Genomic DNA, 21,238 nt, shown 5'->3' with positions numbered 1-21,238 from the left:
TTGTGACATATTTACAAAGCATCTTATCTTCAAAAAAAGTTAGTATGAAAGTGCATGTGTAACTAATATAAAAAGAAATAATTGCATAGATAGCATGGAAAAGCAGTATATTTTATGGGGAATGAAAACATCAATCAACAGTAAAATGCAATGGAAATGGTAAAATAACCTAGAAGGTAAGCATGGAAAATCAATCAGATTCCCTTTAATATTTACTCATTGGCTATTAGCATACAAAACATAGCTTATAAAATGAAATAAACCAGCACTCTTATGAGAACTTTTACAGTTTACAAAATTAGGGAAAAAGAGCAAGACTTTTAAACTATAACATCAACTGTTTGTACACTTTAACTGCAATATTGTCATAGAAATTTGAAAAAAAAATCTGTATTCAAATAACTGGAAAGGAAAATCAGCAAGTATATTATTCCAAATTTAATGGAAGGGTATTCAGGTAGATATTTTATAATAAAGGAGCCCTCCAAGTAGAATTTTTACTATTATTAAGACTACTTTCTATCTCATTGTGATATATACAAAGCCTCCTCATAAGACAAATGAATAATAATCTATAGACTAAGAAAGGAAACGGCTATTTATCAATGCACAAAACTCCCACTTCCTTCAGTACTTGAAACCTAAAAATAGACACCTGAAATAATTACCAAAGAAGTTAATCTTCAAAACAAATACTTTTTCTCTTATAGACTGCAGGAGCAACTTAAAATGTCTAGGCATTCCTACCTAGTTACTTATTCCATACCACATGGGAGAGATTACGATGCTGCCAGTCTTTTACATCCAAGCAACAGAGATGGGGGTAGGTGAAGAGTAACTCAGCCCACTTGACTGATAGGGCCTGAAATTCTATAACTGGTAAAGTTAATGCCCACTTTTCTTTTCCAAATCTTTTTCCTATAAACCAGCGTGGTTAAGAGCATGAATTTAATGGTCAGGCAGATCTGGGTTTAAGTATGCTTATTAATTTGTGTGAGCTTGAGCAAGTAAATAACTTCACTAAGCCATCCATAGCTTCTTCATCAGAAAAAAAGGAGAATTAAAAAGAAACCCTAGTTATAAAGTTGTAAAGATTACATGAGAGAACATATATAAAAAACTTAGCACAGTGCCTGACACACAGAGCTCAAAAGATGCTAGGAAGTGGTTTTAACAGAAGTAATACTACCAGCACTCCTAAAGGATTTCAGGCAAGAGTGTACTTTGAAAGAAATCTTTTATGTTTGAATGTTCTTAATGTCAGTTTTGAGGAACAGTGTCTGTTGCAAGCTAAATCTGTTGGGGGATTCTCTTAATCACGGTGAGAAGGAAGTTCTCACTTACCTTGTCATTTACTACACTCTTTCCATCCCAAGCCCATCCTCTTTTGGTGAAGTAATTAACAGTTGCAAATTCAATTAGGGCAGAGAACACAAATGCATAACAAACAGCAATAAACCAGTCCATGGCAGTTGCATAAGCCACTTTGGGGAGAGAATTCCGAGCACTGATGCTTAGAGTGGTCATTGTGAGAACAGTTGTTACTCCTGCAGAAAGATAGGAAGCAAAAACATCAACAAATACCAGCAGGACAGCATTGGAAATACTTTTTTTTTTTTTTCCCCAAAGGTACTTTCAGTGCCACCTCTAGCCACTAAAAAACCAAAGAAAAATCTTCAGAAAGAAAACAGTACAAAGTTAATTATCGTAAATGGTTATTATGCTTTTTGAAGTGATGACTCTGAAATGCTTTCATTTTTCATTTTTGTTTGTATGAATCTCCTTTTTCTCTTAAATACCATTGAGGTTAGAAAGACTGGTGAAACTGAAGTCTAATTTCCTATAAGGAAAGAAGGACTTGATATTGACCCATTGTCCATTAACATTAATTTTTAAAAAAATCTTTCACAAACCCTCACATTAATTTGTTCATTATTTATTTGAATCATTCTAAGCAGACGACCAATCATCCACACTAGTAGTCACAATAGAACTATGATTAAGAAGTTCTTCATTCTAAGTATAGCTACCTAAGTATGAAATTAATTCTGGATTGCCTAGCATTGTGAGGACATAATTTCTTTCCTAATGAAGCTTAGAATCTGCAGAAAATAAAACAAGCATCTAAATCCCAAACCTTATAAAATTTAAGTCACTAAAAAAGTATATTTTATACCTTTGTTGGTTTAAAAAATAATTTCGTTCCTTGCATTATAAAGCTTTTCTGCCTATAGTCAGGGAAGTCACAATGGTTAAGTAAAAAGAAAGCAATAACTCAGAAGCCAGTCACAGTATCAGCAGTCAAAATGTCTACAATTACCTGTTTTATCAGAGATTCAAGAGAGGATTAGTTATGTACATAGGGGATACATTAAATTAAAAGACAATTGAAATGTTAAAGAAATGTTCATTCATATACTGAAATTTTTTATATTTTATTTTTTACTTTCCCTTAGGATAAATAAAACAGTCTTTTTTCTCTCTTACCATAGAGTTAGCAGTTCAAAATAGCAATAATTCTATTTAATCATGAGTGAATGCATCTGGGAATATGATGGTAGTAGTAGGAATAAAAGGTAGAAAAATAAATTTAGCTCACCTGCTGCCGAGTCAATATTAAAAAACACATTTACAGAAATACATTGTGTTTGCATGCATCAAACTGTGAAAGGTTTTAGATGGTGTCTTCTTTCGAGAATTTGGTAGAGGAGAATAATTAAATAGAATACAAGCCAGATACACCCACACATACCCACGAACACAACCATATCCACCTGTACACACACACACACATATATATATACATGGCAATGCAAATGACGAATCAATATATGAAAATATATTTAACTTCACCAGCAGTTAAGGAAAAAAAAAAGCAATAATGAGATACCTTTTTAAAACAATATTATCAGCAAAATGTTAGCAAAACTTTAAAAGAGTGATACTATCCTGGCATTGAAGAGGATGTGGAGCAATTGACATCCTCTTTAATAGGGATTACAGATATCTAAGAGACTGTTGCCTAATCTGAGGTCATAAAGATTTAGGCCTATATTTTCTTTTGAGTTTTATAGTTTTAGTTCTTACATTTAGGTCTTTGGTCCTTTTTGAGGTGATTTTTGTGTATGGTAGATGTCCAAATTCATTCTTTCGCATGTGGATAGCCAGTGGGCCCAGCAACATTTGCTGAAAAGACTTTTCTTTCCCCATTAAATGATCTTAGCACTTTTGATGAAATCAATTGATCATAGATATATGGGTTTACTCTGGACTTTCAATTCTATTCCATTAATCTACATGTCTGTCCTTATGCAAATTTCACAGTTTTGATAACTTATAGCTTTAGAGTAAGTGCTGAAATTGGGAAGCAGTTCTCCAAATTTCTTATTCTTTTTTCAGATTGTTTTAGCTTTTCAGGGTCCCTTACACTTTCCTATGATTTTATGGTCAGTTGCTCATTTTTTCAAAAAATGGTCATTGGAGTTTTAATAGGTATTGCATTGAATCCCTTGTTTGGGGAAGTATTACCATCTTAACTACATTAAGTCTTCCAATTCCCAAATATAGGATACATATCTATCCATTTTAATCACATATACATATATCATCTCCATTTATTTAGAACTTTAATTTCTTTCAGCAACATTTTATAGTTCTCAGTATACAAGTTTTTCATCTTTAAACTTAAATTTATTTATAGGCATTTTATTCATTTGGCTGTTACATAAATAAAAATAGCTTCCTCTTAATTTCCTTTTCAGATTGTTCATTGCTAGTGTATACAAACAAAACTGATTTTTTTAATGTTGAGCTTGTACCCTGAAACTTTGCTGAATGTATTAGCTCTAATAGTTTTTATGTGGTTTAATAAAAGTTTTCTATGTATAAGAACATGTGATCATGTGATCTGCAAATAGAGTTTTACTTCTTCCTTTCCAAATTGGATGCCTTTTATTTGTTTTTCTTGCCTAACTGCCCTAACTAAAGCCTGAAGTATGATGTTGAATAGAATTAGTGAAAGCAGACATCCTTGTCTTGTTCCTGATGTTAGAGCAAAGACTTTTCATCTTTCACCTCTAAGTGTGATGTTAGCTGTGGGCTTTTCTTTGATCCTCTTTGTTGGGTTAAAAAAGTCCTTTTCTAGTGCCAGTTTGTTGACTGTTTTTATCATGAAAGATGTTTCATTTTGTTTTTCAGAATCTACTGAGATGATTTTGTGTTTTTTCATATTTCATAAATATGTTTGGTATTACATTGATTGCTTTTTGTGTGTTAAACCAACCTTACATTCCTGAGGTAAATTCTACTTGGTCACAGTGTGCAATCCTTTTTATATGTGGCTGGTTTCAGTTTGTTAGTTTCTTGTTGAGGACATTAACATCTATATTCATAAGGGATGTTGATCTGCAGGGTTTTTTATTTCCCTTGTGATTTCTTTGTCTGGTTTTGGTATCTTGGCAAAATGGCTCCATAGAATGAGTCAAGAAGTTCCCTCATCTATTTTTTCAAAGAGTTTGAGAAAGAATGGTGTTAATTCTTTCAATATTTGGTAGAATTAACCAGGAAAGCCATCGGCCTTAGGCTTTTATTGATTTTTTTGATTACCCACTTCATGGCTTTACTTGTTATAGATTTATTCAGACTCTTCAGTCAGCTTTGGTAACTTTCTGATTTGAGGAATCCGTCCAGGTTATATAATTTTTTGGCATACAGTTGTTCACAGATTCCCTTATAATTCTTTTTATTTCTACAAGGTCAGTTGTAATGTGCCCTCTTATTTCCTGATTTAAAAATTTTGAGTCTTCTCTCTTTTTTTTCTTGATCAGTCTAACTAAAGACTTGACAATTTTGTTGACATTTTTAAAAACCAACTTATGGTTCTATGTTGATTTTCTCTATTGTTATTTATATTCTCTATTCCATTTATCTCTGTTCTAATTTTTATTAATTCCCCCCTTCTTGCTTTGGGTTGCATATGCATTTTTTTTCTTTTAGTTTTTAAGGTGGAAAGTCAGGATATTAATTTGAGATCTAAAAAAAATAATGTAGATGTTTACAACCATAAAATTCTCTTTGAGAAATGCCTTTGTTGTATCCCACAAGTTATGGTATGTTGTATTTTCATTTCCATTCATTCTAAAGTATTTTATACTATCTCTTGTGATTTCTTCTTTGACCCAATGGTTATTTAGAAGTTTCTTATTTAATTTCTACATATTTGTAAATTTTCAAATTTTTATCTATTATTGATTTCTAATTTCATTCCATTGTGGCCAGAGAACATGCATTGTATGATTTCAATCTTTAAATTTATTGAGAGTTGTTTGTGGACTAATGCATTGTCTTCCTGAAGAATGTTCCATGTACATTTAAGAAGAATGTACATTCTGCTTTTTTTGGGTGGAGTATTCTATAGATGTCTGCTAGATATGGCTGGCTTATACTGACATTCAAGTCTTCTATCTTCTAGTTCTAGCCACTATTGAAAGTGGGGCATTGAACTCTTCAACTATTATTTTTGGACTGTTAATTTCTCCCTTCAATTTTGTCAATTTATAGTCATGTATTTTTAGGCTTTTTTGTTGGGTGCATATATATTTATAACTGTTATAACTTCTTGATTGACTCTTTTATCATTATTTTATATTCTTATTTGCCTCTGGGAAAGTTTATTGTTTCAAAATCCATTTTGTCTGTTATCAGTGCGGACAATCAAGCTCTTTTTTTTGGTTATATACTATTTCCATCCTTTTATTTTACCCTTATTTGTATCTTTGAATTTAAAGTTAGTTTCTTGTAGACAGCATATAGTAGGATCATGTTTTATTTTTTGTTTTTTATCCATTCAGCCAATTTCTGCATTTTAACTGATGGATTTAATCTATTCACATATAACAATTTCTGATAAGAGAAAAGTTACTTCTGCCATTTTCTATTTATTCTCTATAGGTATTTTATATATTTGTTCCTTTGAGAACAAAGGAACAAATATATAAAATCTTTGAGAATCTTTTTCTTTTGACACTTTGAATATGATATCCTACGGTCTCCCGGCCTCCATGCTTTCTGATGATTTGTTAGCTGTTAATCATATTGAGAGTTCTCTTTACATGAGGCATCCCTTTTCTCTAAATGGTTTCAAGATTCTCTTTTTTTCCAGTTTGATTCTGATGTATGTATTCGTGGGTCTCTTTAAATTTATTCTATTACTGGTTTACTGAGCTTCTTGAATGTGTTGATTTGTGTTTTTCATTAAATTTGAAAGTTTTTGGCCACTATTTCTTCGAATATTTTTAAAACCTTTATCTCTCTCCTTTCCTTCTGTGACTACCATTATACATATACTGACATGCTTGATAATATGCCTCAAGTGTCTTGGGCACTGATTATTTTTCCTCATTTTTTTTCCTTTCTGTTCCTCATACTTAAGAATCTTAATTGACCTATCTCTGAATTCATTGATTCCTTCTTCTGACTGCTTAAATCTAATGTTAAGCTCTTCTAGTAAATTTTTATTTTCAGTTATGGTACTTTTGAATTACAGAATTTCTACTTGTTTACTTTTTATAATTTCTATCTATTGATTTGATATTCTCTGGTGAGACATCATTATTATACTCTTCTTTCATTCTTTAGACATGGTTTCCTTTAGCTCTTCTATTTTAACTAATGTAGCTTATTTAAAGTCTTTGTCTACTTAGCCCAACATCTGGGCTTCCTTAGGTATAGTTTCCAATGAATCTTTTTTTTTTTGGTAAATGGGCTATACTTTTTTTTTTAATTTGCAGAACTTATATTTTTGTTGTAAACTGGACTTTTTGAATACTGCAATGTGGCAATTCTGGAAATCATATTCTTGCCCTCTCCAGGGTCTTTTGTCAATTACTGCTTGTTGTATTTATTGTCTTTGTTTGTTTAGTGACTTTTCTTAACTAATTCTGTAAAGTCTGTATTCTTTTCATTTGGGACCATTAAGTCTCTGTTTTCTTAGCTTAGTAGTCATCTAATGATTGCATAGAGTTTTTCTGAAACACTTGAAACCAAAAAAATCTCTCAGTCTTTGTCCAGTGATTCTGTGTGCAGGTTGGGATATGTCTTCATCATTCAACCAGGCAGTTTACAACTCTGCCTTCTCATCCACTTCCTGCTTGTGTAGAGGCTCAAGGTCAACAAGAGGGGAGAGCTTTGGGCTTTCTCAGTCTTTTTTTGTGTATTCACATAGCTCTATGTATGCATGTGGCCTTCTAGATTCCAGGAAATGTGTCAGTGCTTTTCAAATCACTTATGTACAATTCATTCACCAGCTTTTCCTCTCAAACCTTTTGGTTAGCCCACTGTTTGCCCCAGATGTTATCCACTGCCTCAGGCAGAAGCAGCTAAAGTATTTGCCTGGAAATGCTTTCAGTATGCATCCTTCAGGTGGTAGCTTTGGCACTGGGGGAATTCTGAGTCAAGTGAAATAAAAACAAGCTTTTTGAGAAGATCTTCCAGGGAGGCATCATACAGATGAAGTAATGATAATTCTTTTTGGATGAGCTCCATTTTCCTCCTTCTGGTACCAGGAATTCAGGCTTTATTTTCAAGACTACCACTTAGGTAGGGAGTGGGTATAGGACTAGTGTAAGTTGCAACACCATAAAGATTACTATTCTCTACCAAGATTCTACCATTTTTCTTGAATACATGTACTCAGGGTTGCAAGCTGTTGGCTAGTTTCCAAAGTTCTGAAAAAGCTGATTTTAACAGTTTTACCAGTTTCTTATTGCTTTTATGAAGATGTGGGATTTTAGTATTTCTTACTCCATAGTTTTTGGTAATGTCACTTCTAACATTTTGAGGGTCTACCCTGAGACCTAGGAGTTATCTTTCTAGATAAGCCAGGGCAGTATTAAATACTGGATAACAGTATAGATATTTCCTCAGAAGGCCTTATCATCAGATGGCTTGGGTTTGAATTCTGGCTCCATTACTTGCTGCCTGTGTGATTTTGAGCAAGTTTCTCAACTATTCTCATTATGTTCATCTTCAAAATAGAATTTTAGACTATATCTACTTCAGAAGAATGTTGTGAAGGTTAAGTATGCATTTACCACAAAGCCTGGAACATTGTAGGAATTTATTAAATGTTACTTATTTTACTTCTCTTTTTCATTGTTATTACTATTACGTCTATCAGAAATCTGCTTTACTTAAATGATAGCAGAAAAATATTTAAAGGTAAATGATACACAAGGCCCTTTACATGAACACTGCTTATAAAAGTAAGAAAGTGGCAAAAGTGGCACAGTCAGTATTTGGGAAATAGTTTAATAAATTGTTGAATACCTACATTAGTAATACCAATACAATATTGAAAAGAATAAAGTTGGGCTATACATTGATGGCAAAAAATCTACAATACATTTTGCTTAAAAATGTTTCATGATTCAAGATTCATGAAAATATACACAAATGAATTTGTGCATCAATATAGATATACTGCATGAACTTAGTAAAAAAAAAATCAGAAAAGACACTCATCTTAAGTTACCACTTTGGTAACTTTAGGGGAGAAGATAGCACATGGTTTGGAATGATGAAACAGAACTGGACTTGGGACTGATTTTTCAGTGTTTTACTTTTTTTGGTATTTTATCAGGTAAACATAAAAGGACAAAATCTCTAAGGATACAATCTAAGACAATAATATTAGTTACTTTGGGGAATTAACATTGAAGGAAAGTCATTTTTAAAAATTTTTCCTGGAGTGAAACTGCTTTGCTTCTGTGATAAGAAAAAATACAAAATTTTTGATTTAAACAAGAGATACTTAATGACTTTTAATCTTTTCTAATTCAAGTGTGAATTCTTGGGAACAACTGATAGATACATTAGTGTTGACTAACTTAAAGAAAATCTACAAAAAAATGCATGTTCAAGTTATGGCAAACTATAAATTTAACTATGATTCTAAGTCTATACTGCTAGCTTAAAATTAGATTTGAGTCTAGTCATTCAAGCCAATAAAACGTTATAGCAATTTCAATATGAATCTACTAGGAGGCTCTTTTTCACCATATTCAAATCTTCCCTATATCTAAACTTTATTTTCTTTCGTCTGATTGTGGAAACTTGACATTAAAATTGTTAACATGGACAATAAGCTCCTTTCTCCTTCCCTCCCATCCTTCCCTTTCTTCCTTTTACTGGAGGGCTAAGATTCTCATATGTCAGCTCTTCTGCCTGCTCATTGAGTCTAGCCTGGTCCCATTACACTGTAGATAGAAGAGCTAAGAATTAAAGAGCTGCACTTAGCTAGAAACCTCACAAACCTTCCACAAGCCCATCTCCCAACAATGGGCATTTTTCTATACCTAGTAGGGCCTCCATAAATGAATATTCCCACAACATTACTTTAACAGACTTGTGTCTTCCCTTATCACCACTGTGTGACCACTGAATCCCAATGCTTCTTTGGGAAGCCTAAGTTTCTTTTTCAGTAAAATAAAAGGCAGGTATTTTAAAGTGCTTTCAGCACTAAAATTCTATGCATATACGTGAAAAATATGCGACCATTCCCCATACACAGACAATATCTAATGTATAGCTATTTTATATTCTGATTTTATTCTATGTAATATTTATTTCAAGGTGTAGGTGCCAAAAACCTCAACTCATAGTAGCTGAGAAAATGGTGTCAAAGTAAAGAAATGCTTAGTATTGAGTGAAAATATACACTGAAAGGAGAAAATCAAATCAGGGGAAATGATTTCAGCACAGAGACTGAGACTGTGGGCTCCACGGCCCGATGCCTGAATTCTAATTTTGTGACCTTAGGGAAATTCCCTAGCCTCTTCGTTCCACAATTTCCTCATTTGTAAAGTGGGGATTAGGGATAGTGTTTTCCCATCCTGTTGCTATAGCAACCAAATGAGTTACTGCATGTAAAGCAATGCCTCTGTTATAAAAAAAGACACCTCAGTGTGTGTGCGGAAAAAAAAACATCACTCTGAAAGCAAAGTCAGGACATATTTAAATCAGAAAAATAAAATACTCCTTGAGACCTTTATCCCCATCAAATGCTTGTTTGTGGTTAGGGTGTGGGAAGTTAGGAAGAACTGTCAGAAACCAAACAGGCACAAAAACTGCAATAGAACAGAAATGTCAAATTGTTTGATACCACCTGCTGGCTACTGCTAGAAATGGCAGAAACAACAGACATCCTGGAAACAACATGGTGGATTTGGATTCCACACCCCACCCCTGCCTGCCCCTTCAGCCCCATGGACAAAGCAATAATCACCCCTTCCCCCCCAAAATGATAATAATAACATTTACAAATACAGTATAAGTGCACTATGAAAGGTTGCTATTTTAGTTTATTTTTAAGGTTGAAATTTTAACGCATAACTGTACTACATCTGAATAACAAAATAGTTGAAACTTCTGTGTGTTAGAGACAGAAATTAGAACTTGGATAGCATATCATTGTCCTAAAACCTAATTATCTCAAATTCCACTAATTTAAAATTTGTGAACTATTGATTATAATCTAGAAGAACATGACCGAAAGGTTAATTATAATGTAGACAACACTGTGAGGGATTACAAAGTTTTCTTTATGCTTACCTGAATACATCATGGATTTAATAAATCCAAAACTCATATCCCTTTCCCCAAACCCTTTGTATCTTGATGTCCCTTTCTCAATGAAAGGCCTCTGAGATCAGAATGAAGTCATTTTCATATTCTGTCAGTTTGGGCAACACATGGTTTCCTCTCCCTAGAATCTTTTCCTTGTCACACATCCTTCTTTTTTACCTAGCTAAATCCTATTTCTTCTCTTAAGTTATTGAGTACCTACTTACTGCAGGTACTTTTTGTAGGCACTGGGAACATACCAATGAACAAAATAGCAAAGATTCCTGCACCTAAGGAATGCACATTGGACTAATGCTGCAGTACACACAGCTCAACTTGTTCTTTCTGCAGGATTTCATCCATAAAGGAAAAAAAATAGGCACCTATGACCTGGTCCTATGCATACCTCCATAGGTCATATCTTTTTTAAATTTTCTGTTGTTTTACATGACTGTATATCCCCAATAAGCTATATGGATTAGAGTTTGTTTGTCTTCTTCTCCCCAAAATGTATAAGTGTGCATAACAGAGGGTAGGAGATCATTAAATAGTTTTTTAATTGAAACTACTCCCCCAATGATCTGTAATTGATAAGCCTTTATTTATTAGGATAATGGCAAGAAATCTCTTCCTTCTTTTATAAAGCAAGTAGGCATTGAGTTCCCATTCTGTGCTGGGCTCTGTGGAGCTGTGAATGGAATGCGAGCCAAACCAAATCAGTTCTCTACGAGACATTTTTTCAAATGAGCACAAAGTAACATAACATCACAAGTGGGCAGGGTCTATGATGAACTGTAATGGGGTGACCTACCTAGACGGGAATTTGGGTTAGACTTCCCCAGGAAATGAAGGGATAAGTTAAAATGGTCACCAGACAATGGAAGATAATACTAGACTGAGGAAAGAATATGCACAGGACCCAGCCCAGAGACATGGGTAAACATGGCATTGCGAGGCATGGAGAGAATCCTGCAAGGTGGGAAGGCAGAAGACAAGGGTTTCGTGAAGAGGAGGCGAGAGGGGGAGACAAGAGCCAGACTATCCAGGGCCTGTTTGATGGTGTTCAGGTGATATAAATTCTTTTCAAGAGCAATGGGAAAGCTTTACAGAGTCCATTTTAAACTGGTTAGTGACATGGTCAGTATTTCTTGTTTAAAAGATTACTCTGGATATTGTTCCTCTAGAGTTAAGGTGGTTGCTTTTTTCTTTATTTTTTTCCAGCATATTCTGTTTGCCTTTTGTTTACTGTAGTTTGAATACGATATGACTAGGTATGTTTACTGTTTGTTTTGATTTGTTTTGTATTTATCCTTCTTGGTGTTCTCTGAGCTTTTGGACCTATGGTTTGGCCATTAATATTTGGCAAGTTTCAGCCTGTTAATGTCAAATATTTCTTCTGTTCTTACTGTCTTCTTCTTCTGATATTCCAATTATGACTATGTTACACCCGTTAAAATGGTAGCAAAGTTCCTGAATGTTTTGTTGTTTTGTTTTTGTTGTTGTTTATTCAATTTTCTTTTCCTCTTTGAATTTCAGTCTGTGAGGTTTCTAATGATCTACAGACAAGCTCAGTGATTCATTCTTCAGCCTTATTGAGTTGATTGATGAGCCCACTAAAGGCATTTCTGTTATTGTGGTTGTTGTTTTTTTTAATTTCTATCATTCCTTTTGATTCTTAGAGTTTCCATCTCTCTGTTTATATAACTGATTTCTTCTTGGATGTTGTTTCCTTTTTCCATTAGAGACATTAACATATTAATCATAGTTATTTTAAATTCCTTGCCTAATAATTCCAACATCCCTGGCATGTCTGAGTCTGGCTCTGTTGTTTGCTTTTTCTCTTCCAACTGTGTTTTGTTTTTTATTTTTCCTTTTGGCATGCCTTCTAAATTTTTCCCCAAGTTTTATGAAGATATAATTGGCATGCATCACTGATAAATTTTTGTTGAAAGCTGATCATGTTGATTTGGGTAATAGGAACTGAGATAAATAGACCTTAAGGGTAGGATTTATGTTAACTTGGCTAGAGGTTGGCTGTGTTTAATGTTTGCTGTCATTATAGGTGCCGCAGGATTCAAGGTTTTTTTGTGTTCTTGCTGTGGCTTCACCTTTTGACTTTGGACTTCCCTAGCTACTCCGCCTCCCAGGGAGTCTGTGTCTTCAGCTCTTTCTGCTGTAAGCTGCTGCTATTCTACGGGCGTCACTTTGGCGTGGCGGTAAGGTGTACGGGAGGGAGACTGGTCTACAATCTTCTGATTAGATCTCAGGCTTTTAGGCAGCCCGTGTCTCAGACTGTAGCTTCACAAGTGTTTCTCCACTTGTACAGCTTTCTTCCCCATTCTGCTTACTCCTTGCAGCGGCTGTAGCATGCCCAATCTATTTCCTTGATGCTCTGATCTCTGTTGATAGTATTTCATTTCCTCAAACCTCCCTAGGTGAGAGAGTAAGACTAGAGGGCCTGGCGTGGGAGGTCTGGCCTTCTGTCAGCTGGGATGAGGCTCTGGCCAAGTCCCTTCCCCTGGACGCGGGCTTTGGCTCTGGAGAAGGCTCTGGGTATAATTCAAAAAAGCTTCTTCTCCCTTGCCCTTTCCTCTGCCATTGTCAAAAATGGATATTTCTCACATCTTTCCCTTGAGAATCTAGTGGGGTTCCGGGGAGGTAAAGCCCACGAATATGTGGGGATCCCCCATAAGACTGTGGCCTTAGGAGTTTCTTACATTCACATGAGTACACGCTCAGTTTCTAACAATTCATGACAATGACCATTCAAGTGCCTCTACCAGATGCTTAAGCAGCGTCTCTTTCAGCTAAAAAGAAAATCTTAGCTGTGTCTCTCAGTGCGTCTGCCTCTTCACAATTTGGGATGGCAGTTTGCCTGTCTCCTTGATTCTCGTACGAATGCAGTAAAAGCCCTTAATTTTCATTTGTTTAGCTTTTTCTTATTGTAAAGATGGGAGTGACAGCTTGCAAGCGCTTCACATGTCAGTGCTGAAACCTGAAGCTCAGCGCCTTGATTTTAATACATGATTTTTTATAACTTCCCATGTCATACGTATATTTTTTCTCTTCTGGGTTTCTGGTTGTGTCTGGGTAGTTGAGTTTGACAGTTAATCAGAAAAGCTAGGTAATATTTAGCAAGGTAATGAATCAATATAATATAGACAACCTTCTGGAAGTAAAGAATGAACTGATAATCAGCAGATGATGATAGTCAACAAGGCAAATTCATAAATCTCTGCATTTGGCCAGAGCAATTAAATTTGAAACAGATGCTCTAACAGTTCACTGTGTTCCTGCTACTGCATCTTAAAAGAAGAACTTTGAAGACATTTAAAAATGAATTAAAAGAATTATAATATATGTCAGAGTTTGTATATCACTATATCGACATCATTTAAAAATAACTTGTTAAAAACAGGAAAATTCAAGAAATCAACCAAGTTTTTAATCATATGTACCTGATTTATTCAATCAGCTTGCCTCATATTTGTTCCCCCACTAACTGGCTTGATTATATTTTTGGCAAAAATATTACTTGTAAAATCTGGCCAAATTATTTAATGCTTCACTACAAGCATAAGCAAAATCATATTTTAAGATTGAAAGTACGAAGAAAATTCATACAGTAATGTTACTGACCCTAATTTAACATCTGTGCACACTAGTTGTTAAATTAATAAGATATTAAGAACCTTCATGGATACAGACTGCAATTTATTTGCAATCAGTGTATGTGAAAGTACATATACATACATGCATATGAATATTCAGGAACTCTGGGGCATCAGTGGTGGAGCCTCAAGCTATGAGGAAGAATTAATATACCAAGTCTGTGTTGAGTGCCCCTTCCAGGTTATCAGAGCGCACCCTGAATATTCCCAGAACATAACATATCATAATATAAACCATTGTTTACCTTCCCTTCTCCTCAAACAGACTGTAACCTCTGTGAGTGTAGGAATAACATCTTTTTTGTTTACCTTGTGTTGTTAAGGTCTAGCAAAGTGTCTGGCACATATTTTCTAACTGAATGGATTAATAAATATAGTTTTGAAGCAAATGCACCTATTTGTGTGGATATAGACATATATTATAAATGAGTGGGTATGTTTGTGTATGTTTGGGGTTAAATACATAGATACACAAAAACAGTCTGATACTAGCTATTTTTTTCCCAGAATTCAATGACTAGGGAAGTGGATGCCTTGGAAGCTTTGGGATTAAGAGATGTCCGATCATTTAAACAGTTTTAAGTAAATATTTTATGTGCTCCATAAGTCTAATCAAAATATTATATATGTAACAATATATTATATATATAATACACACAAAATAGTGTGTACATAGTATATGGTGTACTATACACTATGGTGTACTATATACTAATATATAATGTGTATATATATATATATAACATATATAGTTATACATGTAATATATACATATATAAAATTACATAAATATACTAATGTTATGGTTAATTCTTAGAAAAGTTATTAAGCTAAGCACCAACTAAAGACTGTTCTCTGGTGTGAGCAATTAGGAAAGCAGACAAGATAAAATGAAAGTACCACCTCATCCTCTCTCTCATTTAACAATTGTGGTGGAAGACATCCAAGGGTATGATTGTTGTGGTGTCAGAGACCTAGGCTTCCTCTTTCTTGTTTCTCTGCCAGTTTTAAGGTAGTGCCCATGTCCTTGAGGTTGAAGAGGGCTTGCCAGCACTTGGCCTGCATTCCAGCAAACAAGAGGGGAGGGAGAAGGAGGGGCATATAAAATATTTAGGTTCTTAATATCTTATTAATTTAACAACTGGTGTGCATAGATGTTAAATTAGGGTCAGTAACATTACTGTATGAATTTTTTCTTCTTACTTTCAATCTTCAAATACGATTTTGCTTATACTTGTAGTGAAGCATTAAATAATTTGGCCAGATTTTACAAGTAATATTTTTGCCAAAAATACAATCAAGCCAGTTAGTGGGAGAACAAATATTAGGCAAGCTGATTGCATAAATCAGGTACATATGTCTTTGAGAACTTAGTCATATGGTGACATCTAGCAGTAAGGGAGGCAGGGAAATGAGTGGGTGTGTACATTAAGTCAGTGTAGTCTTCACTTGATGTACACAGCTAGAATTGAGACTTCTAATGTTCTATAAGTTATTAGGGAATAGCTAATCATCTCTGACAGATGGAGGCCTGTGATGCTCTAGGCACAGACTATATAAATTATCTGAAAAATTGGGAAAGGAAGAAAGGAGTGTTATATATTAACCCTCTAACATATCAAACTACCTACTAAAGCAAAACTCTACATACCTACATACACTGGCCTCCTGCAAGTCATTCCAATGGGCTTGCCTTTGCAATGCAGCTTTGAGACATCCCAAGGCCCACTTCCCAATAGTTTGGTCTATCAAAATAGAGATTCTAGACCTACTATTTTCCATGCACATTCTGTCTTTTGACCACTCTCTTCTTTAGTTCTCTCTGTAGGCTGTTCGTTACCACTCGTAGCTCGATTGTTCAGATTCCATGAGGAATTCCATAATTGCTCTTCTACTCCTCTTACTTTACTGTTCTCTCTGGGCAATATAATTCACTCTCATTTCCTAACCTGTTCCCACATGACAAATATCTTTAAGGATGTATCTTATGAACTCCAGTGCCAAATATCCCACTCTGGCCTCTTCTGGATATCTCTAATGGGCTCATAAAAGTTTTTAAGCTTCCTATATGACGTTAATTTTTTTTTAGATTTTTAAAAATTAATTAATTAATTAATTTTTATTTTTGGCTGCGATGGGTCTTCATTGCTGCGTGTGGGCTTTCTCTAGTTGCGGCAAGCAGGGGCTACTCTTTGTTGCGGTACACAGACTTCTCATTGTGGTGGCTTCTCCAGATCACAGGCTCTAGGCACACGGGCTTCAGTAGTTGTGGCATGCAGGCTCAGTAGTTGTGGCTCATGGGCTCTAGAGTGCAGGCTCAGCAGTTGTGGCACATGGGCTTAGTTGCTCCACGGCATGTGGGATCTTCCCGGACCAGGGCTCGAACCTGTGTCCCCTGCATTAGCAGGCGGATTCTTAACCACTGCGCCACCAGGGAAGCCCGATATTAGTTTTTTAATTAAAAATCTATCCAGTCTACTACACGTCTGCACTTTGTTATACATGAGTATACAAAAAATATGAATTATATGCTCAGGGAGAATATAATCTACTGGAAGATGCAGATAATCAATAGGCAAATTTCGCAGATGGTGTAATAAATAACAGAGAAAATATGGGGTGCTCTGAAACTGCCTAAAAAGTACCTGTCCAAGATTTTGGGATCAGAGAAGGCTTCCTACAGGAAGTGATATATAAAAGGAAATTTGAAGAGTCTGAGGAATATGTTCAATGAAGAAAAAACATGTTCCTGGGTCTAATGTAGGTCAGTGTAGCAAAAGGTGCCCTCACAACAGGTTAGGTTGGGGAGGCCCATGAAGGCTGCATAAACATGGTAAGTGTTTCAGTCAATGGCTGTAACGTACAGTCACGGAAAAGTTTCATGCAGGAGAGGGTTATGTGACTAGATTTGAGTTTTGAAGAAATGATCACTCTTGCCACACTGGTGTAGAATGGAATGAAGAATAGTAAGACTAAGGACAGAGAGATCAGAGAAACCTTTTATAATAATCCCACACGTTAAGTGCCATTAGAATCTCAAATTTTAAGCCTTCACAACTGAATTCTATAGTCTAAGGCCAAACCTCCCAACATCTGCCCATAATTCTCTATGTACGGGAATGATGTTTACATTATCTAGTCACTAAAGTAGAAATATAGGAGTATTCTGCAATGCCTAATTTCCTCTCCCCTTCGATTCACTATGTCCTGCATATTCTTTCCTCCCTAGCTTTCTCTAAGATCTATAACTCTTACTTATACCAGTATTCATTGTCCTATAAGGACTTAATTATTTCTCACCCCAGATAATATTCAACTGTCTCTTAACTAGTCACCCTCCACCACTAATCCATTTCAGTCTATTTATACAATATTCCCCATAATAGTCTTCCCACTAAACTCAAATGCCTCAGTTTACTCCCTCACTAAAATACCCTTCAAGCAGTTTCCATGGCTTTAGTGCGGAATGTAAGGCTGTACACGAACTGGCCTCTGTCTAACCATCCTTACAAACAAATGAATCCCATGCCTGAGATACACCGAGCAATAATCTGCTTCATATGCTCCATGTTGCTTTTGATAATTGAGCACCCTCTGCTTAGAATATGGCCTTTTCCATTATGCTAATTTGCAAGGCTTGACTCGATTCTTCTTCCCTTGGGGTTTCTCTGACTTCCTCAGATTTAACTGCTTCCTTCTTTTTGCTCTTACCTTATTTTGGAATATTTCTCTCCCAGCACCTATGATCCTCTATATCACTTATTTATTTACATGTCTCTCTCACTCCTCCATACTCTGAGCAGCCTATAGGCACGTGGAAATGCTACCACCTCATTCAGATTCTGGCAAGAGTAAATCCTTATTTTTTGTTGGTTCATCAAATGAAATAATTAATTTAAAAATCTGTGAACTGGGAGACCATATTCACAAATTCTATAAGAAGGAACATACAGGTTAAGAAGCTAATAAGCTTTAGAATGAAACAGAGGGCTTCCCTGGTGGCGCAGTGGTTGAGAATCTGCCTGCCAATGCAGGGGACACGGGTTCGAGCCCTGGTCTGGGAAGATCCCACATGCCACGGAGCAACTAGGCCCGCGAGCCACAACTACTGAGCCTGTGCTCCACAACAAAAGAGGCCGCGACAGTGAGAGGCCCGCGCACCACGATGAAGAGTGGCCCCCACCAGCCACAACTAGAGAAAACCCTCGCACAGAAACGAAGACCCAACACAGCCAAAAAAATAAATAAATTAATTAATTAATTTAAAAAAAAAAAGAATGAAACAGAGGTTTAATCACAACATTGTAGTATAAATGGAATATAAAAATAGTGTAAATTGATGCCTTTTCCACTTAAATCGCATATTCTTACATTACTCCAGATAGGATTAAAAGTATCATTTAGGAGCACCTACTATATGCCACATCTTATTATAAGACTTTTTATGTATTAATTTGTTTAATTCTCATAACAACCTTGTGAGTTCGGTATTATTATCAGCCTCATTTACAGTTGAGGAAACTGAGGCTAAGTGAGGCTGACTACCTTACTGAAGATCACACTGTTAGCAAGTAGTAGAGGTGGAATACAAACCCAGGCAGTCTGCCTCAAAAGTCCACACTCGTCGCTAAATTGTACTGCCTAGTCTATAAATGGTCTTCTCTTTCAAAGCCAATTATATGTCCATATAGTGTATTTTTCAAAATCATGACTCTAACACTTCAGCCCCTAAGCTCTTTATACATTTTAAAGTTATATCGTGTATTAAAGTGTTTCAGTTGCTTGAGAAGTGGCTATGCATAGAGACAACGTGCAGTAAAATCAGGCACGGATTTGGATTCTGCTTCTGCCACAGCAGCTATGTGACCTTGCTAAGCTTCATTTCCACCTGTAAAATGAAAATGATTTTTTTTGGTGGGAGGGGTATTGTTGAGAGGATAGAGTATGAGCATGTATGCCTGGTACGTAGAATTGTCCAACAAATGTTAAATTATCCTCCTTTCTCTCTCCCTCTCCCTGCCACCTTCTCTCTCTCAGCCTCAGTGACTTTATCTCTAAAATGGGAATTATGATATATTATAATATAGTATTTTACATACTTGAACATTAAATGATACATGCAAATGTCCCATTTGGAACCTGTCAAATAAAAAGTGCTATAGCTTCCCTGTTATTTCTGAGTTGTTTAGGCCCCCAATATGTAGATAAAGCAGCTAAGAATCCAAACCAAGGATGCAAGAGTCCCATCTAGTGGTGGTTTAAGAAAAAAATCAAGACACCTAAGGATTATACTGCTTAAATGGTTGCCTAGAAAGCCTTGGGCTATTTTGTTTTATTCATTTCCCACCTTGAGAAATAATCTAATGTGGCTCACAGGGAAAGAGAAAGGAAAGCCTTGAACTGGATTCATCTCTGTTCTTCCTTTGTTCCAAGAATGTCCAAAATCTTTTCAGAGTGGATCCACAGATTTCCGGTCTTGTTAAACTCATTATCTTCATTGCTGAACTACTCTATTCCTAGATTTCCAAAAGGATGTGATTCAGCTCCTCAGTTAGGCATGATTTGATAGCCTAATGCTATCAGATGGATTCAGCAGTGTCGTTATGACTTAAGACCAATCTCTCGCAAGAACACCCATCAGTCAAAATCTATTACATTTGAGAGGTGACTTCCAAGAAGTCTAGCATGGTTTACATCTAATCTCAAATGATATCAGGAATGAGGTGGAAGTTCTGGTTAAGGTAAGGCTAGATCTAAAAGTAGTTGAAAACAGCCTTTCTGGGATCCCTGCACCTCTGCTCCGTTACCCAGGAAAGTGCAATCCAGCGTAACTGCTAAATACCACAGTGATTGTTATGAGCTAACTGCATGTCTGTGTTCCCTCCAGATTCATAAGTTGAAATCTAATCCTTGATGTGATGGAGGTGGGGACTTTGATAGGTAATGTGGTCATGAAGTTGGGGCCCTCATTAGTGAGATGAATGCCCTGATAAGAAGAGGCCAGAGAGTTAGCTCACTCTCTTTCTGCCACGTGAGGACACAAAGCCAGCAGCCTATAATGAAGGAGAGGCCTCTCACCAGAACCCCACCGTGCAGGTATCCTGATATCCAACTTTCAGCCTCCAAAGCTGTGAGAAAGAAATTTCTGTTGTCTATTAACCACCGAATCTATGGTACTGTGTTTAAAGTAGCTTAAACTAAAACAGTAATATTCTGATTTCATGAGTTTAAAAGAAAATAATATATTCAGTATGATGACAATAAGGCAATACAAGAACAGACCACAGAAAACACCATCTTGTATAAACTCCCCACTGTTATCAATCTTTTATTATTTCAATCTTGTAATCGTATTGTCATAAAATGCAAGTGACTTCAAATATTAATTGTTTGGTGATTTCTTATAGCTCCCTGAGGTGATCTAACTAGGGAGATATTATGTATTTGTGATAAATAATGCATTATTAAATAATTTTTATCAGAAAAAAGTCACCCAAGTGGAAATCATTTCCTTGAAAGACTAGGAGGTATTTGAAAATAAACAATAGTTTTAATTTTTTTGAGAGTTTAAAAACTAAGAATAAATATGCACTCAAAATTTTGCTATAGTGAAAATAAATATTTAATGATCTAAACCTGTTTAAATAGTAAAATAATCAGAGTAGAAAAATCTATTATTTTCCACTTTGTTATTTCAAGGCGTAAGTGAAGAAAAAAAGAAAAACAACTAAAACAGAAACTAAAAAAAAAAATCAAAAGGAAACGACAGTAACAAAAAACCCTTCTCTTGAAACACCTAAAATCTCCCTTATATATTCTATAAGGTTATCAAGCTTTCACAGATGAGTTCCAAGACAAAGTACATTATAAGAAATGGTTTTACAGAATGCAGTCAAAAGCAGTCATAGAATTCTCCACCTCAGATTAAAATTAAACAGAAGTTTCTA

The 21,238-nt window shown here is 35.4% G+C and overlaps 1 protein-coding gene across 4 annotated transcripts in view; it reads right to left on the bottom strand.

Moving 5' to 3' along the window:
• The window catches only part of GABRA2 (gamma-aminobutyric acid type A receptor subunit alpha2), a 116,595-nt gene that overhangs the window by 9,937 nt on the left and 85,420 nt on the right, over positions 1-21,238 (bottom strand). For 3 of the 4 annotated variants that reach the window (XM_036854054.1, XM_036854050.1, XM_036854053.1), the window contains one exon: positions 1,345-1,547. In XM_036854054.1, coding sequence (XP_036709949.1) covers positions 1,345-1,547 — 203 coding nt within the window. Of the gene's footprint in view, positions 1-1,340; positions 1,548-21,238 lie in introns of all 4 variants that reach the window. The other variant, XM_036854052.1, reaches the window with a different exon arrangement.

The sequence above is a fragment of the Balaenoptera musculus genome, chromosome 5 (genome assembly GCF_009873245.2).
Source record: "Balaenoptera musculus isolate JJ_BM4_2016_0621 chromosome 5, mBalMus1.pri.v3, whole genome shotgun sequence".
In the NCBI taxonomy this organism is placed as follows: Eukaryota; Metazoa; Chordata; class Mammalia; order Artiodactyla; family Balaenopteridae; genus Balaenoptera; species Balaenoptera musculus.
This window is presented reverse-complemented; position numbering and strand designations above follow the sequence as displayed.